Here is a 24,957-nt window from a genome sequence, read left to right as displayed (position 1 = left end):
CAGGATTTCAATAAATGGCACTTTAATTTCTTTGCATTTCCATAAAGGTTAAGATGTCTGTCCTCTGTACTTGCAAAAATTGGCCAAGACATCTGTTTATTCATTATTCAGAACACTGAAAGTATACATACTCTATGCTGTTTAATATTGGCCATTGCTGTTAATGGAAACTGAATTTAAAGTCAATTACTTAACCTTTCTTATATCGTGCTGCAGTTTTTTATAGGCATGTGATTTCTCTCCTCAAACATTTCCAAAATTTTATGCTCAAAATTAAACAGTCCACTGTTATATACATGTGAAGGTATTATTACTAAACTATCACTGGCTAAGAAACTTGTTTCAATATTTTCCTAAGCTTTAGTCAAGAATATAGACATTCACTTTCTGTGGTCTAATGAGATGCCCATTGTGACCAGAGAACTAGACAGACAAAAGGCACGATTTATAATGAAGAAATAATTACTCTCTCCTGAAGATACTTGATCCTTATAAGGAGTCTCTTGGTTTTAGCAAGACCTGATTGAGCTACTTGATGAAGACTCATAAATCAAGTATTTTATCTAGTTTATGTAGGACTCACAGCAGGAATGTTCACTGATCCCTTTTAAACTTGGCAATAGACATCCTCTATCAGTAGTAAAACTTCTGTAATCTCTGCCAGTTCATGTTATTTCTCTTCTTCCAATAATAGAAATGCCTGACACTGGAGAAGGGCCATTACTGGCACATGCTGCGTTCGGACCATCTAATTCAAGGACACAAGGAGACGGACCTCTAGTAAGTACCCTACCAAGTGGGACTAGGACTAGCTTGGTGACTGATAAAAGAGATGATAACAACTCATGTCTGTTCGTGCTTAGAGAGGAACCAAGGGGCCAAGGCAAGAACTAGTAGTTAAGTGACAGGAACAATAGTGCCTTTCAGTCAATATATTTTGGTGGGTATGGAAAGTACCTAAAGGGTCAAGGCCAAAAGACAATACCAAAGAGAGGTCATTCACCTCTCCACACCATGAGTCTAAACCTAATAAATAACAGGTGCTGGGGTTTGATGACTTTAAATAGGCCTACACCTCTTTACAACAATAGTAGAAACCTTCAATATAGATAAGGGAAGCCACAAACATGACAGCCATTTAAAACACTGTATAAGGATTGTAAACAGCATTCACAAGCTCTGGGAAACTATTAGATAATACTACTCCTCCCTCAGTGTCAGTTTTCCAACCTAATATCAGATTGTGAGTATGAAGGGGAAAATTCTATTTATGTGATATGGTGAAGAAGAAAAAGCTGGAAGGAATAGTTGAGAAAGTTAATAGCAAATAGTTAAGTACTGTTCTGCTGAAAACTGATTATTAAAATACTCAAATACAGGGCACCTGGGTGGCTGAGTTGGTTGAGCATCTGACTCTTGATTTCAGTTCAGATCATGATCTTACCTTTCATGGGTTCGAGCCCTGTGTTGGCTCTGTGCTGACAGTGTAAAGCCTATTAGGGATTTTCTCTCCCTGTCTCTCTGCCCCTCCCATGGGCACTCTCTCTCTCTCTCAAAATAAATAAATAAACTGGAAAAAAAAATACTCAAATACAGTTAAAGTAGAATATTCTCACTTTTTGGCTGGGGCTGTTTTCTGCAAATTCCACATTTTTAATGTGTGATCCTCTGACGCTGTTATCAAAACGGGCTCAGTGGGGTGGAAAGCAAGGGCTCGGATGCCATCAAAGTGACTTCGTAATGTAAACTTAGGGTTCCAGGTCTTCCTCAGTGCATCTTTATTGTTTGCTATCTATTACAGAAACAAAAGAAAAATACCCAGACATGTAGGTCAGGACATGAAAAAATTATATTTCAACATTGGTTCTTGCTGATTTGTCATTAAATCATCACATTGGCAATTCTCAAAATAATATGATTTCTAAATGCAAATAATCAAATCGGTAGGCAAAATTAACATGTCAACAGTAGTTTTCTCTGAAGAAATATGAATAAATGCATGACAAGAATACAGGTAACATAATTCAAAACTGAAAGAAGCTTAGATAACATAAAATGGGTCTTTACTAGGATAACTTAAAAAAAAAAAAAGACAAGTAATTTCAGCCTAAATTATAGTATAGAAACTAATTTATGAGTAAAACCTGAAGACGAAGGTATCTTTAATAAGCTATTAACATTATAGACTATGATCCTATTTCTGAGATTTTCAATACTTTCAATGAAAAGCTAAATTTTCTTTGTCAAATTGGTAACAAGATTTTTAAACTGGAAACATAAAAAGTTAACCCTAGAAGAGACAATCAGATGTTACAAAACAATAAATTCCATTTGTAAAACACATCAGTATGTTGCTTTTCTCTACAAAAAGTCCATCTCAACAACTTAAAAAATGGACTTTTTTTTCCATTTCCAACTAATGGGAAAGCCAAAGAGTTTCACGTTTACCTTTACTCTAGCAGCACATCTCCTATCACATATCCCTCCTTACACTCCATGACTAACAATCATGCTAGACTTAAGCATGAGTAGGACACATATTGGTAACATACCAAAGAAATATTACCGTACTTACAGTGACAAAAACCAACCACAATACTAAACTGGTATTTTGAGCATTATTCATTATTTTATACATTTTTTAAAAACTTAACATGCATTAACTCAGTTAATTGTCACAACAGCTCTATGAAGGAATTAACATTATCCCCACTTTAAAGATCAGACATGTAAAGAAAAGAGAAGTTGAATGACTTGCCCTCTAGTAAGTGGAGGACTCGGGATTCAAAACAAGTAGTCTGATTTTAGACGCTACACTTGTAATACAAACTATTAACTTTGGACCCAGAAGTTTAAAAGTCTGCAGAAAAATTCGGAAAGAGCAGGTCACAATTGGGGCAATGAGAAGCCAAAACATATACTACAAGGAACTACTGTAAGATCTGGGGCTGGTTATCCTTGTGGGGGGTGGGGGTGGGGATGCAGGGCAGGGGGAGAAGCAGAACAACTAAGTTGACTCTTGTCTGCTCTTATTAAAGAGCTAAAAGAGTTTCATATGTAAGAGCAATTAGATTCCTTCTGAATGTCTTAATTTGGTAGAGAGCCATGAAGATGGTTCCCAATCAGCCCCACGTCCTCATATTTATACCTTGTGAAGTCTCCTTCCACATTATAAGGTTGCTCTGTGTGACCAATAACATATAGCAAATGTGGTGACAAATTACTTCCAAATTCAGGTCATAAGACCTTGCACGTTGGGTGTTCTTGCTCACTCTCTTTTCAAGTACACCCACACTGGAGAAGCCAGCTGCTCCACTGAGAGAGCCACACAGAGGCTCCTGTGGTGTTGAATCCGTCTCCAGCCAATAGTCAGCAAGGAATCAAGGCTTTCCAACAACGCATGAGTGAGCTTGGAAGCAGATCTTCCTGAGTCACGTCTTCATTTAAGACTGCAACCCCTGCTACATGCTGACTATAACCACATGAGAGACCAGAACCACACAGGTAAGCTGCTCTAGATTGCTGGCCTCCAGAAACTATAACAAATGCTGTTTTAGGCTGTGTTGGGTGCAATTTGTTACACGGCAATAGATTATTAATATGTTTATTAGAACTAGAGGCTACTTTTAGAAACAGAGACATAACACTAAGTTTTTTAACGACTAACAGCTAATAAGAAAAAAAAAGAATGACATTTCTCTAGAGACGTGACTGCGTTCTGTAGCATATGGAACAAAATCTTTGTGGGGTTAGTAGAGAGAGAACAGAAGTATCTAATGGGAATTTCTGCTTTTAGCCATGATGTAGACTAGACCATTAGGATCAAGTCTGTACTGAGGACAAGCAGAAAAGCAGATCTAAAAATTTTTAAATGGAGAACAGGATCCAGGGGATCTAGGTGAGCCTGATATTTGGAGTTGTTTCTCCTCAGAGGGTATTTACTGATTCCAGAGGGGATGGTTGAGAGGGCAGGCTGTGCTTTTGATAGCAGGGCGGTGCAAGGAGATACAGACTGGTGTCCAGGGCCTGCCAAGAAAGTGGGGAGGCATGAACTTTGTTCAAGTTCATGAAGCATGAACTAGAGCAAAAGCCCTTGCAGAGACTACAGATTAGCTTTAGATCACTGGAAAAACTGAAACTGGAATGAGGTGATCCAGATTTCTACTGGCTACAGACATCTGAGAGAAGCAAATTAAAATATGCTCCCTGGGGGAAGATATCATCCTAGGCCTGAAGTTATTTCTATAGATAATTTTTCAAGTGTAGTTATTTGGCCACAATAAAAAATAGCCATTCCCATGCAAGATAATACAGCTTAATGAAAACAAATGGAAACATAATCATACTTACTGTGTTCAAGAAGATAAAAGACAACATTGTAAATTTTGGAATAAATCTATAAAAAAAGAATTCTAGAAGCAAACACTAGAAGACCAAAGTAGATAGGTTTAATTACAGATTACATGTAACTGAAGAAAGAATTAGCAAACCAGAAGATGGGTCATAAAAACACCTAGCATGAAGTATACAGACAAAAGATGGAAAATACAGAAGAAAGTGAGTAGGAGACAGAGAATGTAGGAAGTTCTAACAACATTACTAGCGTTCCAAAAGAAGAAAGAGAAAGAAGTGCAAAAGCAGTATTTGAAGGTAAATAGCTGAGAACTTTATATAAAACTGAGAAAACATATTAAGCCAAGAAGGTCTAAGAACTTCATGAAGGTTAAAAAAAAAAAGAAAACTAAACCTGATAGTCAAGACACAGGGAAATTATCAGTCAGAGAAAAAAAAATCAGACTAACACTGAATAACCAATAAAAGAAATGACTTGACTTTAGCAGAAAACAACGAAGGAAGAAAATGAAACAATCTATTTAGAATGCTTAAAATGAAACTAAACACAAAACAAAACAAAAACCTTGCCAACTGGAATTCAATACCAGAGATAAGAGTTAACCCAATCAGGTAAAATAGACAATTTAATAAAACCAGAAACTGAGAGAACTAGACACCAGCAGATTTTCACCAAAGAGAAACAGTAACTGTTCTTAGAGTAAAAGAAAAGTAATTCTAGATGGACAGTCAGATGTGCAGGGGGGAATAGAATAAAGCAAAATGAGTAATGTAAAATGGATAACCCTCACTGTATACTGAGTGTGCAAAACATTATCTTGTAGGAGATAAATGTCAAGAGAAGATATACATCAAGAATAACATGTATATATGGTAGGAGTTTTTAAAGTATAGTTAAAAGTGTTCTAAAGGCCTTTGCATTAAAACTTTGATAAGGATGTGTGTGGTAATCTCTAGGGTGATAATACAAAGAGGAATAAAAGAGTGCGTAATTTCCAAATAATGGAGTGGGGGTGAATAATAAAAAATAATCCCAATACAGGCAAAAATAGGAAAAAAAAGAACACAGAACAGGTAGCATAAATAAATGGTGGGTTTAAATCCAAATATAATAGTAATTACTTTAAAAAGAAACGGACTCAATGCTCCAATTAAAAAGGTTGTCAGGGGCACTGGGCAGTTCAGCTAGTTAAGCATCCAAAGTCTGCTCAGATCATGACCTTGTGATTCAGGAGTTCCAGCCCCTCCTGGGGTGAGCATGAGCCCCTCTTCTCTCTCTCTCTCCCTTGCTCTCTCTCCCTCACTCTCTGCCCCTTGTGGGATTTCCTCTCTCAAAAATAAATACTACATACATATATACATAAAAATTAAATAGAGTTAAAAAAATAAAAAGGTTGTCAAAGATCAGATGAAAAAACAAAAGTCAACTAAATTGTGTTTTTATACACAACAGATGTAAAATATAAGGATACAAAACTACTGGAAATAGAAATGATTTTTTAAAACCTGTATCATATATGTGGAGAATGGGGCCTCAAGCGCCCACTTAGATTAGGTTATTGTCGTAGTTTCAAGGAAAGATAAAAAAGGAGTAGGATAAGGGTAAAAAAACAGCTAATGATTTTAGGTATTTTTGGAGGAAGAACCCAGAAGACTTAGAAATGGACTTAGCAAAGAGTGAGAATTTTGATTCCTAGGAAGAGGAGTGAGTGGTGGGGTTCCTCCTTGGAGCACATCCTTCTCATATCCATCATCTGCTTAAACATCCATCATTACAGCCCCTATGTCATAGGAGCTACACTGTCTTCTCCAAAAAAGATAACGAGGTATCAAAGGGAGAGGATTTTAATCAAGATAAAACAGGTTGTAAATACTTTGTAAAAAAACGCAACTTTTTCTGACAACTTATTGTCATGAACAACTGTAAATGCAGTTATAAAACTGTGTTTGGGATTAAGTAAATCCATGCATAAAGGTATGAAGATTTCAATTTTGGTCCAAATTACTGATGGGTCAGCCTTAACATCTCCAAAACACATTGGTGGACATCCCTGCCTAACAAAAGCTAAAATCTTGTGTAAGCAGAGTGTTCACTGATAATGTACTGAAGAAGAAACACAAATGCTGCCATTAGGGAGGCATGAATTTCAAGTGATCACTGGTACCTTAAAACATAAACCCAAACTTGGTAACAGAAAAGGAATTCTCTCCCGGAACCTAAAACCAATAATCAAGATAGAATGACTTACGGATTTAGGTAAAGACCATAATTTTAACCTCTACATAATGTGAAAAATATATTTTTGAAGTTTGCAATTAAAACAGAATCAAATTTGGCACCTGTAAAGAAATTTTACCACTGCCATCTTTTTCTTGAAGGTTACCTTTCTATTTTTAAGAAATGAGAAAACAACAAAAATAAAACCATGACTCACATCATAAGTTAGTGAATCTGCTTCATTGGCCACAGTAAGTCCAGCCAATTCTCCAAGTCCCAGTTCACTTTCAAGGGCTTCATCTGCTCCCATGATGAAGGACTTCCCAGAAGAAGGAGGAAAGGTCAATGCTTCCACTGAGGGGGGAAGACAGAAGAAACATATAAAACCTCAAGAGGGTAAACGGTCTCCTAAGGGCATGTCTATCTTTGATTATTTTTAAATGCTTTTAAACACAAAATTCATTGAGCAGGAAATCCTGAAAAACTGGCTTTCTCCCTCTCTTAACCATAGGCAAAGGTATCATCTAATTGGACAAGTACAACATGTGGATTGCTCAGTCCGTTAAGTGTCTGACTTCAGCTCAGATCATGATCTCCCTGTTTGTGGGTTCGAGCACTGCACTGGGCTCTCTGCTGTCTCTGTAGATCCGGCATTGGATCCTATGGTCCCTTCTCTCAAAAATAAACAAACATTAAAAAAAAAAAGGAAAGAAAAAAGAAAAGCACAACACAAAACAAATCCAAGAGATCATTCATTATCCCTTCTTTTTCACTATACAAAAAAATACTATGGACTAAAGGAAAATAGATTTTCCTCATTTGATATTTCATGTTAATTACCCAAATTACTTCTATCAACTATTAAACATATATAACTAGTGGCCTGAACACTTCTGGTCTCATTCAAAATAAACCTGCTTAATTCTATAACTTAGAGGAATACAGAAAATTTCAAATGAAAATGGTTACAAGTGGGGTACATGGGTGGCTCAGTTAAGCGTCGGACTCTTGATTTTGGCTCAGGTCATGATCTCGCAGTTCATGAGTTTGAGCCCCACATTTGGCTCTGCAGTAACAGCACAGAGTCTGCTTGGGATTCTCTCTCGCCCTCTCTCTCTGCCCCTCCCCTGCTCATGGTGCATTCTCTCTCTCTCTAAGTAAATAAATCAACATTTAAAAAAAAGGAAGAGGTAAAATGGTTACAACTATAAAATATGCCTATATGAGGCCAAATTAATACCAGTGTTAGAACTTAGGGTTGTGTCTGGGGACAAGGGGAGGCTCAGCAACTCGGAGCACAGGCAGCACTTGAGACCCTGGGACTGCTCGGATTCGGACCAAGGCAGTGGTTACACAGCTGTGTTCACTGCGTGATAATTCACTGACCTGCTCCCTTACTACTTCCACAGTTTTCTACTAGTTCAATTAAAAATACCTGTTTCAAAGACAGTTTTTCACTATAAGTGGATTTTTTTTCAAAGAAATTTTTTTTAATGAAGTGTCCACTTGACCATTTTCATTAGCTGCAAACTGTGCTTCAGGACGCCAGATCTTTGTGATAATGAAAATATCTTTATGACAATGAACACAGCAGTCCAATTCGTTCAATCACCATCATAGAAGAACCAGTTAAAATCAAAATGCCAAATTAAAATGGGAATTTTACCTAATTTGGTCAATACTAAATTATTGATTTCAATAAATGCAAATTATGCTGGCAAACTGTCAAAGATAATCTTTGGGTAGTTTTTCTAGAGGTGGCTACTTTACCAGTAAGTTGATTTAGATGAATTTAGCAGTTTAAACTCTGGCTGCTAAAAAATGTTTTGTTTCCTTAAAAGAAACAAGTCAATTATATTAATTAGTATATGCAGAAAACTGGATTTAAAGGTGTTTTTCAAATTTAAATTATATAAGTTTAGATTCAATCTTAAGTATTTGTTGAAAAAATGAAAGAATCGTTAGGTCTTAAAAATGGTAGACATAGTAGTTATGTCTCAAAACCCTTATAAGAACAAAGAAGAATATAAATTAAGACCTCATGCAGTTAAAACCGCCATGCAATACAGCAGCAATAATAAAACTGGGTTTTACCCAAACATACCAGATACTTCTGAGGGGTTCAAGGGACTCTAACGTTAACTACCGCAGGGTGGAGACTGTGTAGGTTAGAATAGCAATTTTCATGCCAAGAGTTCAAGCAAATGGCTCACAGAAGACTATGAGGCTGGGTCTTTAGCCAGGTGATTTGTTTGTTTTCATTTCTACTATATCCAGGCAACTTTGTTTAGGTGTGAAATAAAAAGGACTCTTAAAAATAAGACTAAGACTAAGATTCATGGGAGTTGAGCAGGATAATTTAAACAGTGCTCTGACAATGACCATGTAAACCCTGGAAACAAAGGCAGGCAGGAGCCTTCCGCACACAGCCTGGGGGGACCCGCAGCCCCAAGGGCCAGAGGAACAGCCGTGGGCAGACACTCGCCTGACTGCTAAGACTCCTTACAACGTAAGACTATAGGCCACATTTCTTCAGCTTTCACCAAGTTATCTAACTGTGCCTCTCTGGCATGGCACTGTCTTCCAAATTACTAAAACAAAAATAAAGTGATAAACATTTATAGCACACACAGGCTGTGGACACTTTTTCTGAAACTAAACTTGGAGACCAATAGGCATTAGTCACAAGCAATCAAACACATCATGTATTTCTTACATACTTTTTATATTTTTGAAAATCCTTCCCTGAGAAGAAAAGCTTGGGACCCATGTTAGGGACAATAAGTTAGACAGTCGATGTGTCAGTTTTAAGGTTAAATATTTTTTTCTATCAAAGGCACTTTTCGTGGCTTATGTAACGCTTCTGTGCATTTGTCATTTAGTATATAGCACTTATTTCTGCCTCTATTAGAATTCTGCAAGAGAAATCTCTGATAAAACTCTTTAGGAGCTACTAGGATAAAAGAAAAATGAACTTTTCTTCTTATCTAGACTTGATTTCATAATAACTGAAACTGATTAAAATTCTCATATGGAATCATGTCCAGTGAATGTGTCTACTGGAGAACAACAAGCACCTGACGAGGCCCCTGACTTCACATCCTTAATTCAAAAGACGTGTCTACATCAAAGATATTGCGCATTATAGTGTGAAGGTGGAATGTACAGTCTTTGTTACTTAATGTCTGAGTAATAAACTCCAAGTATACTATATATAAAATTAATTCTAATAAATAACCATATGATGGTCAAAAATTTCATTAAAAAGTACTCTGACCATGAAAATCTGTCCATCAAGGTTCTATCACTTTATGTCTCTCTAAAATGTAACTGAATTTAAAAAACCAAGAAAGAAAAACACATATGATTTTTCTGTGGCTTTTCCCAGTCTGTTTTATTCAACAAATAATAATTTGAAGCATATTTACTGCAGTATTTAAATTCAATGCAGTTTTAAAAAATAATTATTAAAAAATATTTATTGATCATTAGGATTACTTTTACATCACACTGGATTTTCAGCGATTGTCAAGATATATATTTTAAATAAATTTCTAGGGGCCCCTGGGTGGTTCAGTCGGTTAAGCATATGACTCTTGATTTCACCCCAGTTCATGATCCCATGGTTCATGGGTTTAAGCCCCTATATCAGGCTTTGTGTTAAAGCATCCAGAGCCTGCTTGGAATTCTCTCTCTCCTCTTTCTCTGCCTTGCTTTCCACTCCCATGTACACTTTCTCTCTCTTTCAAAATAAATAAATAAACTTAAAAAAATTTTTAAATCTGGGGCACCTGGGTGGCTCAGTCAGTGAAGCACCAACTTTAGCTCAGGTCATAACCCCCGGGTCCGAGAGCTCAAGCCTTGCACTGGGCTCTGTGCTGACAGCTGGGAGCCTGGAGCCTGCTTCAGATTCTGTGTCTCCCTCTCTCTCTCTCTCTGCCCCTCCCCCGCTTGCTCGCTCGCACGCTCACTCACTCTCTCTCAAAAATAAATTAAATAAACGTAAAAAATTTTTTAATCAATTTCTACACATAAGCATTTTACACATTTATAAATGGATAAATCAGAACTTAGTCTAGGAAACAGAAAGAACTGTATTTATATACCAGAAGATGGTACTGTAAAAAACTGGGAACCTAAATATCCAAAAGGGAAATGGTTAAGTATCAAGTCTAAAATATAATATGTAATCTTAAATTTATAATTATGAAAGTTATTTTTGTGACTTTATGTTAAGTAAATAAAATAAAATGGAATTAGTCTACTTGATGACTGTAAGTTTGTAAAAAATAGACACAGTTAGACAAGACTGAAATGGAACAAAGGAAAATAGCTGAAAATGTGACTAGACTTTGAGGTGTCTTTTTTCCCTTTTTCATTTGTCAATGACAAACTGTTTAAATAAAACATCTGGGAATATTTATGTGAATCTCAAAGTAAACATTTACTACCTATCATATGGATTTAATTTTCTCCCTGTTGCAGCAGGGCGACTAAAACAGCCTATACATACCACATACATGGCTTCTGTGGAGCTGGATTAGACTTTGGAGTTGGACTTGGGGTCTGTGCACTGTTTTCAAGTCTAAAAGACTAAAGGGGGGCGGGGGAATCAAACCCCTTAAAGGTAAGAAAGCCTACATTTGGGGAATATTATGTCAATCAAACATTTGTAAAATAAAGTTATTTTCTAGGAGAGTCCTTTCTAATAACTGAACTGAGATATACATTTCCCAGTAGTGTGTGTGTGTGTGTGTGTGTGTGTGTGTGTGTGTGTGTGTGTGTGTGTGTGTGTCTGTGCGCACACACACCAGTCTCTTATATACTTACCTTCATCTGCCCTATTTATTTCATGTTCTGGAAGCCTGGAGCTGGTGGGTCTGGAAGGTGAACCCACAGATGGCTGTAATGAGGGAAGTTCATCAACATCTCTCAAATTAGCAAGCATGTCTTGTAGTTTTGACCTATTGGGCCCTAGCCGAGAAACAGGAAGGAAGAAAACAATAAAGAGTAGAATTATTCAACTGCATCAAAATGATGCCACAAACCTTATTCACATTTGCCTACATTCACCTTTAAAACTACCCTACTATATTAAAAAGTAAATATTTTCCATGTTTTCAAATGATTTTAAAAGTTTATTTCTGGAGAATTATGTTCTACGTATATTTAAACATTAAGCTAATGGAATAATATCACTATTTGCATGAAAATCATGGTCATGTGCAATTTGGACCATTAAAAATAATACCATTCTTTTACTCCTCATATACTGCTCTAAATGCAGAAAGCTACCATGGATTGTGAAGCTACCGTGTCCTGAATTAAACAGTCACATCCCTTTCTGTTTGTCCATTTATGTTAAGTTGCATTCATCGGCTTACATCCTGAAGCTATGGTACCCGAGGTGAAGTCTCATGCCCTACTAATTACTTACCTGAACTTTGATTCTTCATTCTCCCACATCCCTGTTTTGACTGTTTTATATAGGATAGAGGCTGAAACAGATCTTCGGTAGTTTTTCCTGTTACAAGTTTAATTAAGAATGGGAAAATCTTACCCATAGTCCATTATGTTTTTTTCCTATACCAGCAAAGAATACAACTATTTTTAAGCAATTTTAACTAATACCTAGAAATATATTTCAAAACAATTTGGAGCACACGATTTGACTGGAAATACTTCTACTAGACTGTATCAAAAGGACTCAAACTTTTCCAATGAGCAAATGTTCAATTAAAAAATATTCATGGTGGTTTATATATTTGTTTCATATATCAAGTCAAAGTTTTGCTTCAGTTGTTTTTATCGCATCTTCACTTGTTCTCAGATCACCGTTTCATTAATACAGCATGAACTGATGATGACACACAAAATGCGCAGAGCCTCACACTGCAGTCCCTCTATCCTAGACATTGACATTTCTCCCCCTGCAGTCATTTTTCTTCATCACACAAAAAAACATGTGCAGTATGCCTGCATGCTGATCATAATCCCCAGATTCAGGAAATCCAGTAGCTTCCATTAGTAGGAATATTGTTCCAGTCAAATGGTGCCAGTTTAGATTGTAAGTGCTAAATGCCAACTACAGCAATGCCTTGGTATCTGATAAGAACTGAATAATCAGTATAATAGTGGGTGGATTCTACCTAAGTCCTGGATAGCTTTCCAACTGAGAGATATTTTTACATTTCAAGACATTAACGTAGCGTAATGACTTAAAGAAATATCAACCTAAGTCCATCTGAAAATTAAAATATTGCTCTCCTTTCTCATTTGTGATATTTGCATTAAAACTTCAGTGTAACTGGTTTTGCCATGGCTCTGAAAAGCACTTGTAAATCATGTCTCCTTATTGTTTGTTAAGATCAAATTTTTTATTCAAATGTTTGGATAAAAAGTTTAAAATGCTCTTATGTTTTAATATTAATCTTTCTCATAATTTAATTTATATTGAGAAGGCATCAAATAAATCACCTCTTGGTTATGTAATAGTTGGTATAATGACATCAAAAATAGCCACTGACTTTTTAATCCATTCAAACTAAATACTTGTAACACCTAAGCTATTAAAATAAAGATTTAATTATTTATCAAGAAAAACTATGCTACTTTTCCCAACTTTTAAATACATGTTTCACTAAACTGGATTTTAGTCTCACTTTACACTACTTTAATATCGCAAAGGATGCAATTCCTTTTGCCATAGGAGGGAACCCATGTTCATATGGACAACAGGAGTGGAAGCACAGGAGGCAGTTTAGTCTTGCTCTCCTAAAAAGGTGTTTTTGATGGTTTTCAGGGATGCTTGAAAGCTTCAGTATTTCCACTTTACATACTTAATTAGATCTACTGCTAACCCTAATAATTTGCATAATGAGCTCGCTCTCTATATATATGATTCACAGGGCTAGCAATTTCATTTTGGCTTCCATTTTTGATATGACAGACATCTTATTAAAAAAAAAAAGCTAATTGGTAATATTACTATAAATGAAATTGGCCAAAATTCTTAAATTAGAAAATTAATACTTTTAAAATTTGTGCATTTGATTCTGTGCCCTGTATAGCATATAGTGGTGAGAGCAAATGAACTGTGTGTTATGAACACATAGAATATTCAGGGGTAGAAATTAACTTTGTCTCCAAGGTCTAAAATTATATGTAGTAATTTTGGTGGATTGGCAGAGGGTCACACTAAATGAGATTTAAAACTGTCAACAGTGAAAAATCATTGTGGTAATTAAGCACATAGACTTTAAAAATGAAATTATCACTATGTTTTGAATATATAGTTCCACATTCTCATGAGGCTCTAGATTTATTATTGGGACGTATCATGATTCCATAATCAGATGCACGATTTTTTTTTTTTTAAGGTCATAATCAAATAGCTAACCACTTAATTTCAACCCCTGAGAGTAGGTAAAAAGGAAAGGCGACCAGGAACAGAAAAGAAAAAGAGTAAGTGGCTTCAGGAAAACATTGGGGGGAAAAATTGGGGGATATAAAAACGGAAAGATTTATGATTTATGGATACAATGTTTTCCACTTACTCTTCACCCCCTTTTTCCCCTTTCTCTCCTTTTTGTATTGTTCCTTGAGTTTGGTAATTACTCCCTGGTCCACATTCCAGGCTTCAGGCATGAGACACTGGTCTTCCTTTTCTAAAGAGAGTGAAACAAATGAAAAAAATGAAACAACCTTTTTAAATAAAATATTGAACACTGTAAGTCAATTCACTGTTGTGTCACTGAATGACAACAACCATTTTCTTCAGTGCATCACTAATTTTAAAGTTATTGCTTATTCTTTCATACAAAATGTAATATCTAAGAAAAGACAATTCAATTTCCTAGGTAATAATATTAAACTTCTCTTGAAAGAAACATAGAAAATAACCCTAGATTTGAGTGACTTTTATTAAATTAAGCCCTTTCAAAACTCTATAATGAAGAAGCCCTCATTTCCATTCCATTTTCTGAATTCAGTTAGGACGGACTCATCAAAAAAAACCCACTTCTTATTAATTTATGTAATGAGAGAAGATTATTATTAGTGATTATACAAAACAGTCTTCAATAATCTTTTCATTCCAAAAATTTTATATTTTTGGCTTGTGTTCATCAATGAATCATTTTTATAGGCCTTATAAACAGCACTTTACAAACTTATCATTCAACCTTCATTCAAAATTTAAAGCAACTTAAGTGATTTGTTAGCTTATAACAGGAAACTGAGCTTCTAGCAGATAAGAAATTCTATCATTAATTTTCACTATTTCAGGGGAAGAAAATTAAAGGAATAAATATGTTATATATTTTATACTCAGTATAAAATTATTTATATACTATATAACATTATGTGTTAGCACAGAACTCTTGCTTGAACTTGACTGACTCATATATCCAACTGCCCACTCTACATTTCCATGAGAAAGTCTAAAAGATATCTCAAACTAAACATATAAAACCAAATTCCCTCTCTTGCAAATCCAGTGTTTCATCCTATGTTTCTCTCATTCTCAATGTCTGTCTGTCTGTCTGTCTCCCTCCCTCATACGCAAGTACACATACCTGAGAGAACTGGTCGCTTTTGAAGAATTCATCACAATCCTACCTTGAGAGCAACAATTCATTTCCAAACCCCCAGAATAAGCTATGGTATAGAATACATTTGGTTTTACCTCTTACTAGATGTTTAAAATACTAAATGGGTTTAGAGCAATTTGCACACACAAAAAAATTCTATGCCTTGTGCAAACTGATGAAATCTACTTAGAATTAGTAACTACAACTTTTTAAAATTTGTACTTCTTTTTGCACAGAAGATGCCAGAGAGGAGTCTCTAAAACCCTCTATTATATTTTCATATTCAATTTCTGCAAAACCTAGATTTGTGAGTTCTATCTAGGCAGAAAACAGACAACATTCCTTATATGGATTCAAATTATTTTCATGGTATATCGCTTATATTTAAAAAAAAAATGAGATAACCAATACAACTTTCTTTGTACATGTGCGTGTGTGTGCATGCACACACACACACACACACACACACACACACACACACACCCGATATATGCTCTGGATTAAAGGTGACAATAGTAAAAAGTTCATAGGATGTTCAACATTTCAAATTAAAAGAAATTTACAGCGTTCTTCAAGATGTTGTCCTGCTGGTAAAATACTGATTGATTTAATTTACTTAACACCTCTGGTTGGACCCAGTATGCTTCCTTACCCCATTCTGTTCCATCGCCTGCACTTCTAGACTCACTGTCTCCTTCCTCTGAGGTAACCAAGAAGTCAAACTCCTTTAGGGCTTCTTTTGTATCTCGATCTTCACTGTTATCAGGCAATGCTTTTTTCCTAACAATCTGGTGAAAAAACATGCTAAGTTAAAATTTTAGGATATATTACGAAATTAATTTAAATAAAGAAAACAGTATCCCTTTATCACTGAATAAGAAAACCCAACTGTTGGTTTCTTCAGAAAGTACATTTTTGTTATGTTAAATAGCTGTAATACCTAACCAAATCAATGTATATCTTTTGAAAAGATATACATTACACATTTTAAAGTACTAATTTAAACTTTGTTCAATGATGGCCTGTCTTAAATAAACTAATGAAATCAGATACTGAAAACATGGTTACAGTAGACGAAAAGTGTCCCTGACATACCACTGTCCTAGGAGAACCACAACCATCTCTGACGCTTCTTGGATGCAGCCTGTGCTACGTGTAGACATTCTAATCTAACCAAAACAAGAAACATTTCATACAACAATGCAAGAGTTTTATAGAATATAACCCTGATTAATTAATGTTAACTCTACTACATCAGTCCCTTACAAAATCTGAGATCACACAATGCATGCCTTAAGACTTAGAAAGTATACTGTTGGAGGGGAAGAAAAGGTTTCCCCTTACTATTTCTACTGTTCCAATCTTGCATCCGTTTTCTCCAATACCTCTATACATACTCAAATTTTTTCTAAAACCTTGATCTTGCAGAGTGAGATTTAACTTAGATCTAATAGCAAATCTGTTAAGAGCTGTTATGTCTCATTCTATGTATTTAGGAATATCTCTGGAATCACAAATCCAGTTGAAGGATTAAAATTTAGGCTTAATGCATGCAGCGGTAATTTTTGAAACCTGTATGCCAATACTCGTTATGAATTATCTTCTTTTTAGCCACCTGTACCACTGAGAGCGCAAAGAAATTAGGATGACTGGTTTGCAGCTTCTTTTGATGCAATGGACTCAATATCTCTACTTCTCCAACCTTAGCTTCCCCACTTCATGCAAAATGGAAATAACGTAAGCTGATCAAACCATATCACTGGGTTATTGTGAGTGGTTTAAAATTTTAAGGGTTCAACAGACCGATCAATAGCACAGACTAGAGTCTAGAAACAGACTCTAAGAGATAACAAATACCTAACTTGAATGACTCTGTTCTCCTGCTTATTCCTGGTATCACGTATCAATCACAGTGTTTTTCATCTAAGATCAGATACAGTCTCAAAAATCCTTCTCAGTGCAGCACCCCAGGAAGGCACTATCAGGAGTAGAAAGCTAGTGCCGTAAATGAAACCTTAGATACCGTTAACTGTCCTGCTATCTATATAAAAACTGAATAGGAGAAATCAAGGATCCTTTAATGCTGCTAGAATAAGTGGTTTAACTATTTAGAATATTTCCCTAAAACCAAGATGTACTTTTGTGTTTACAGCATATTCCATCACCCATCTACAAACCTACAAAACAAAAAATGCAAGACGAGTTTGACATACTGTGTACAGAAAATCCATGTTGAAGGTGAATTCTTTTATAACTATATGCTAATACTTTGTTCTAATTTTCCCTGGGCAGCTAGACCAAGGTCGAGAAGTATCTCTCAAGAGTTATACCAACAGAAGAGGCTGTTCCACAAACACAATGCCTAATCCCTCTTCTTTTACCCTAGAGGGTTGATCCTTCTCTTTCCCTGACCCTGATGGGATACCACATACAAATTAGCTGGACCATCACCAAATTCTTGTAGATAGAGAATTCTTGTTCTTGATGCTTGACAAAAATGGCAGAGAATATACAGAAGTATCTGGACCCCTACATTGAAAGTCTGAATGTATTTTCAACATTCTTATTACCAAATATGGTATTAAGTCACAAAACTACTCCTCTCCTCCACATAACCTTATGAATGAAGATATGGCAAGTGGCAGATCATGGTCTATCAAGTCCCCCACTTAAATAAATTAAAACTCCTGTGGGTTTTTTCTTTCTTAATTTTTAAAAAATATTTATTTATTCATTTTTGAGAGGGAGGGAGACAGAGTGTGAGCAGGGTAGGGAGGTGCAGATTGAGAGGGAGACACAGAATCCAAAGCAGGCTCCAGGCTCCGTGCTGTCAACACAGAGTCCAATGAAGGGTTTGAACTCACAAAACTGTGAGATCATGACCTGAGCCGAAGTCAGATGCTCAACCAACTGAGCCACCCAGGTGCCCCAAAACTCCTGTGTGTTTAATGGTTAGGCACAAAAAAAAAGTGTGGTTACCAACAAATAGGAGTAGTAATGGGAAAGGGTGGGGGGTTTGTTATAATAAGGATATATTATTTTCCTTACACCTAAGGTGCCACTCCACTCTTACCTTCAGTGAATTTACAAATCAACTTAAGAAATTAAGGCAAACACAAAAAAGTTATGATTTGTAAAGGGTGCCACAAAGATTAGAAAAAGGGATATAGACAGTCTCTTTTCAAACCATTAGAAGAAACGTAAGTAAACAGGGCTAAGACTGTGACTAACAAAACAGTTGATGATTCTTAATCCCATTACTTTTCCTCCTAAGTATCTGAATGTGGAGACTAAATCTTGCTGGTGAAGTTGCCCTTCAAAAATTTTAAAGATTATCACTTTATATATACATGGATGATTTCAACATCTTTATTACACATAACTAATGATACTATGATAAAAATGCAGACCATAATGATAAAGAAAAATAAGGTGAAAAGGTTGATCATGAGGAAGAAGGAAAGAGAAGGAAATGACCCAGAATGTAATTCAAAGAACAAACTGTAACAGAGGGTAAAGAGCAAGATAAGAGAACATATGTGGCTTTTTGAAGACACCACACTATATTATAGCCTACACACAAACAAAAGCTACTAATGGTTTTGTTTCTATATTTTCGTAGTTGAATCTATCAAACTATTTTGATTAAAGAAATACATAACAGTTAAAATACCAGTCTGTTCATGAAACATTTGATAAGAAGATTTTCAGCCATTCTCTATATGGCTTGGTGATATGTTTTCTGAGTCATGCTTATTCACTGCTCCATAGAGTCAGACTTTGGAAGTCCTCTTGGTGTGTGGCTATTAGCCCACAGCTGTGAAAAATAATGTCCTATACCCTAAAAATTAGCAAAGCTTTACAAAGAAATTATTTGTTTAGAGATATTTTTTCCTAAAAAACTAAAAAGATTTTTTAATCCAGTGCTTGAATGGGGTTACATAGGTTTAAATGATCTGTGCCTTCACCATTTGGTCACAGAATTGCTATAATGTGCACTAACTAGAACACAGGATCTTTATGAATTTGATTACCTAAAAACTTTTGAAACCAGTTTATGGTTAGGAATTTCTATTAAGACCATACTTAATACTTATAATAATCAACTTATAGATTTTATTATTTAAGTTAATATGATAACCAAATGTAAAGCATCATAATCAGTTATCATTTACCACTGAGTTCTGAATAAGGTATCTTGATGGGAAAATGATATCTCAATGCAATTGGCCCATAGAAATCGCAAGGCAGTAGAAAATGTCCAAATGATTAGGCCAGAGAAAAGGGATCATACCATTTTACACATTTTCTTTTAGGACAGGAAACTAAAACACATGCTATTACTACTTATTTGAATGAGAAAAATTGGGGGTGACTACTGAAAGTTCAAATAATATCCATGCCTGTATCAGCAGAATGCTACTGAACTGTGGCTCAGGGAAACAGGAGTCTGGAAGCAGACAATTTGAGGTCTCTGATGGAAGCAAAGGGCATCGAGAACAGAGGAGTCACACCCAGAAAGCATACATATCATTTTCATATACAACATTTCATCTGTTCCTCACAAACTCCTCTGAGGACAAGATGGGTATTTATAATCTCCATTTTACAATCTAAAAAACTAAGCCGGAAGGATAAGAAGCACAGGTAATTATAACAGAAACAGGACTTAAACCCAAGGCTTTCAACTGTAGGTCCAGTTAGCTTCACTACATTGCTTTCTATCTTACTCTTCTCAAATACACATGAAAGAGGAAATGTAAACAGTTTCCTAGACAAAGCAAAGCAGGATCTCATCTATTACTTAAAAGATTAGAGGAGGATGGAAGGAGGAGGGTGGAAGGAAGAGGAAGAGAAGAGAGGAAGAGGAGGGAAAAGTAGGGAGGAAAACAAAAGAAAAGAGGAAAAAAAACAAGAGGGGCTGAAGGTAACAGAATGGAAAAGAAGCAAGAGACACTTCTTATTCCAGGAAACTACCATGGGAAAGTCAATCAATTTAAAATGATCTAAACAAAACTGCAGAATAACTTTAAATATGTTTGAAGAAATCTAATGGCAGGGTTCTGAGAGTCTACCAAAGTGACCCAGGCAAGAGACACATAAACCGCATGGACTAGAGGTGATGCCAGTCGCCACCAGGCACCATAATGGGCCTGTCAGTTCTACCGTCTACGGCACCAGTAACACTGCATTGTTATAACACACATTTTTACCACATTCACCAGCTCAGTCGAAATACTGAAATGTTTATTGAGCTAACAAGTCAAAGAGTAAGGACCTTTAAAGATTTTTTTTTATATTTTAAATAATCTCTCCACCCAACATGGGGCTCAAACTTACAACCCCAAGATCAAGAGTCACACGCATTATTGACTGAGCCAGCCAGGCGCCCCAAGGAGTGAGAACCTTTAAGAGAAAGGTGCCATCCTAAAAATACTCTTAAATTTTAACTCAATACTAAAACCTCTTAGATCAAACATTCCCAAATTCACATACAAATAATTAAGGGTTTAGGTTGAAGCACAAAAATTATTTTTAATTTTTTCACACAAATTATTTTTAATGTACACATAATGATCCCTAAAAATATTAATATCTAAGTATCCAACTCACTGTTGATGTATCAATGATGCTTTTTTCTCTTCCATCAATGTCATCATCTTCATCTTCATCACTGAAATCTGCAGCTGCACTTTCAAGGAATTTGAAGTTATCCAGCACGGAGGCAGAATCCGTTAACTCGGATTTCCTGGTTTAAAATATGTACATCTTGCTCAGTTAATTTTTTAAACTCAACATAAGAATTAATCCATGATATGTTGCACTAACTTCTGTTTACATAAGTTTACAGTCTATGATCCCTCAAATCATGTTATGAACTACACTGATTCTTATCCATTACATTTCCATAGATTTTAAATGGAAAAGCACTATAAGAAGTGGTTACTCTTTTAAAAGTACTTTATAATCATAACTATTCAGGTTCAGTATTCTTTTGATCCTTAAGTTAAACTTACTGTATTTCTTTTTAAAAATATTTTTATTACCTCTACTTCTATTTTTCTCTATTCTTTTCCTCTCTGCAACTATTTCTATAACTAAGAAAATAACTAGTAGATAGGTCAGTTTTCTCTGATGCAATCCTACATTTCTGCTGAATTAAGTTGTTGAAAAAAGCAAATGTGCACATGAAATAACTAAAAATAACTTACCAGTCAAACTAATATTACTACAAAAATTGATCCTACTAATAAATAAACTATTAACCTTTTTGAAATGACTGATTTTAAAAAGCAGGGGGCACCTGGATGGCTCAGTAGGTTGAGTGTCCAACTTCAGCTCAGGTCATGATCTCATGGTTTGTGAGTTTGAGCCCCATGTCGAGCTCTGTGCTGACAGCTCAGAGTCTGGAGCCTGCTTTGGATTCTGTGTCTCCCCCTCTCTCTGCTCCTCCCTCTCTCTCACAAAAATAAACAAACATTAAAAATTTTAAAAAGAAAAAGAAATGACTGCCATTTCAAGTATATACAATTTTAATTTAGTCCCTCAAAATAAATCTAGTCAACAATTTCCTAATGGCCAGAATAGGATGATTTCTCTCCAGTGCATGAGGAAATGTTTTAGGTAAGAAGGCATTTTCTTTTAAAAAAATTTTTTTTAACCACAACTAAGGACAAAATTTTCAAAACAGATAAATCTTAAATTTCAAATCTGTTGAGAGCTTTGTTTTTGTTTTTTTCCATCCTATTCTCTATCCCTACATAAATGAGACAGATTCAGAATAATACCCTTTTCAGTTTCAAAAGACAGGTCATGGACAAAACACAAGACAACTAGAGTAATCTTTTCTGAACATCTTTATAATGACTTACAATAATCCTCTAGGTTAAAGTATAGTCAGGAATAAGGCCTGCATTGTCTATACTTACACAAAGATACAATCTAATCTTACGTTTATAAAAGTTAATATAGTCTTAGTTATTACTGAATACATTTAACGCTTCAATGACATTTGTTCAGAGAACTTAGAAGTCCTATTTTTGAGTTTTTACCTAAATCCCATAATTTTAATGTTCTAACTAACAGAAACCATGTTCTTACTAGAATATGTATAGAGTTCAATTAAAACCATTCTTATAGCCTTAACATGCATTAAAATAAAGTAACATAATATTTAGACTTTCAGAGATCTTTGGCTTTTTATTTAAGAATCATGCCAACATTTTTTTCAATAAAGAATCTCCTTATTTGATTGTTCATGTTCATTTTAAACAGAATTACATATAATTGTATGACATATGATCCAAAATACAAAACAAAATATTTCAAACAGCCATTGAATTTTTCACGCTGATTCTATTAATTAAAACATACCCTTAAAATATGTATTTTTCAAAAGAAAGATGACTTACAGTACTATTAAATACATAAATAGCTTAAAAAGGTTTTACTTCTATAAATTTGAGGAATTTATGTTTCTAGGCCACCAGGAATGAAATTTCAGTTTTACAGATTTGAACTGAACTTCCAAAGATGATATTTTGTGCAGTTCTAACAGTAAGTGACTGAGCTTCAAGATGTTAAAATCTACAAATTTCAAGCAAATAAAAATATCTTTAAAATATTCTTAAAATGATCACACATAACTCTATCCCCTACAGGTTTTCTTCTACCAAATGAACTATCCATTTTTTATTAAACTTTATAAAAAACTATTCCCATAACAGGATCTAAAATTGCAAGTATCACAAGCATCACCCATAAACCAAAAATATTTAGTAAGAACGAAAATTTTAGCTAAAACGCTTTCCAGACAAAATACTTACCCAATCATTGCTGTCTCTTTAACTTCAGCCTCTGTGCCATTTATAACTGAGTCCTGATTTTTGTCATCTTCCCTGTCAGTGACGTCACTTGAAAAACCCAACAGAGCTCGTACTCGTTTAGATTTTACATCTAGAATAGTATCCGTGTAACCCACCTCCTGTAGATACCTGTGTGTGAAGAGGATCCTTACAATCCAGTTGTTTTAGAATCAGTATTCTCTAACTTAACACGGAAATAAAAGTATTTCTTTAAATCCACAGCCTGCATAAGACCTAACAGTACAGTACTATGCTGGTAAGACTGGCTAATAAATAATCTTCCAGCTGCAGATGGAGATGTCTCTTGCAGTACCAGCCTCTATGGTCACTGAAAAAAATCAAAGAACTATACAATACACCATTCATTACATTTATCATAAGAAGAAGCTGTTCCTTAATATACCTAATAGCACATTCTTTCTTCTAGGCAGGACTGGAGCAAACTCACTCTCAGATTCTTAATGAATTGCTATTTTCTGATAGCAATTATCATAACCAGAACTCTTTTTACATTTCTGATATAAAGTGTTTTTGGATCAACTGTTTGAGATCTAGAGAGAATATTTCTAGCATACTTGGTTTCCTCCAAGACATACATGGAGAGCACAGTCCATAGAGTCATTTCTACAGAAAGGAAGCTTTTATCCTATGCCAACTCTAAAGTAAAAATAGCCCACAATTCAATTGTGGATGTGGGATGCGTGTGTGCACGTGGGGGTGTGTGTCATAGAGAGCCAGCAGCACCAAAAAAATAGGTTTGTACTGAGAACTAGATCTGATTCTAAAGCCCATTTCTGCCACTTTCTTCCTGTGTGACTTTAACTGAGGTCCTGAGCCTCAGTTTTCTTCCTCCTAAAAGTGACACATCTAGTATATTGGGTGGCATACAGAAGACACTTGCAAACATCGACCAAAACAGACCAAAAACGGTAGTGATAAAAACATGAAGGAGGCAAATGTCATTAATACTGTCACTAACAAATGTGACAGACAAGTATTAGCCATGAACCTGTAAGTAAGCATCAAGTCTATGAAATGAAAGAAAACAAAGGTGGACAGGATAATTAGTTTCAGGTTAGTTTATTTGAAGATCTGGTATTATTAACAGATTAGAGCTCAAAGAGATATTTCACAAAGATGTGTGACCTGGATGGGGTAAGTGTATCTTACCAAATCAAGAAACTCATTTTTCAATACTATCCAATATTTATAGAAAGGTTTTGATTAGGGACACCTGGGTGGCTCAGAAGGTTAAGCGTCTGACTCTAGGGGTCTGGCAGCACAGAGCCTGCTTGGGTCTCTCTCTCTCCCTCCCTTTCTACTCTTTTCCTGTGGGTGCACATGCATACTCTTGCTCTCTCTCTTAAAATAAAATAAACTTTAAAAAAAAAGGTTTTGATTAAAAATTGAATAAATGTTTAACTTTCCTGAATTTATTAATCAGTTGTTCTTACAAACCAATACAAAGGTGTTATGTTCTTCTGTTTTTAACAAACAGTTGATACATACCTATCTTTGTCAACAAAATCACACTACAATAACTGTTTCAAAAACTGCTCTTTCCATAGGCAGTTTGCCCTTACTAGAGAGCGACCTCCTGGCCGGCTTCCGTGGTGTGGTGATTATCACGTCCGCCTCACCAAGGAGCTACCTCCTTATTCATGGACAGAATGTAACCTTTTCTTCGAGGGGCAGATTATGAATCTTTTCAAGTTTTTGAAAATTATCTCTGATTGCTCACTATGATAACCACTCCTCACTTAAAAAGTCAGCACTTTAAGAATACTTATTTATAAAAGAAAAATGCATAATCATATTTAAGACCAAAGTCAGGGTACTAGTGAAAATCACTTATTAAATATTAGTGAATTCTCACTTTCTTTAACTATGAATAGATAACAAATACATAAAAGGACACATTTTCATATTC

General features: G+C 35.3%; 1 protein-coding gene across 2 annotated transcripts in view; it reads right to left on the bottom strand.

Moving 5' to 3' along the window:
• STRN (striatin) overlaps positions 1 to 24,957 on the bottom strand; it is an 89,212-nt gene that overhangs the window by 14,234 nt on the left and 50,021 nt on the right. Inside the window, exons 5-12 of one of the 2 annotated variants that reach the window (XM_029937959.1) lie at positions 22,989 to 23,156; positions 20,776 to 20,911; positions 15,815 to 15,950; positions 14,128 to 14,238; positions 12,009 to 12,095; positions 11,402 to 11,545; positions 6,789 to 6,925; positions 1,617 to 1,792 (exon numbers count right to left, since the gene is read on the bottom strand). In XM_029937959.1, coding sequence (XP_029793819.1) covers positions 1,617 to 1,792; positions 6,789 to 6,925; positions 11,402 to 11,545; positions 12,009 to 12,095; positions 14,128 to 14,238; positions 15,815 to 15,950; positions 20,776 to 20,911; positions 22,989 to 23,156 — 1,095 coding nt within the window. The remainder of the gene's footprint in view (positions 1 to 1,616; positions 1,793 to 6,788; positions 6,926 to 11,401; positions 11,546 to 12,008; positions 12,096 to 14,127; positions 14,239 to 15,814; positions 15,951 to 20,775; positions 20,912 to 22,988; positions 23,157 to 24,957) is intronic. The other variant, XM_029937960.1, reaches the window with a different exon arrangement.

Source organism: Suricata suricatta, chromosome 4 (genome assembly GCF_006229205.1).
Source record: "Suricata suricatta isolate VVHF042 chromosome 4, meerkat_22Aug2017_6uvM2_HiC, whole genome shotgun sequence".
In the NCBI taxonomy this organism is placed as follows: Eukaryota; Metazoa; Chordata; class Mammalia; order Carnivora; family Herpestidae; genus Suricata; species Suricata suricatta.
This window is presented reverse-complemented; position numbering and strand designations above follow the sequence as displayed.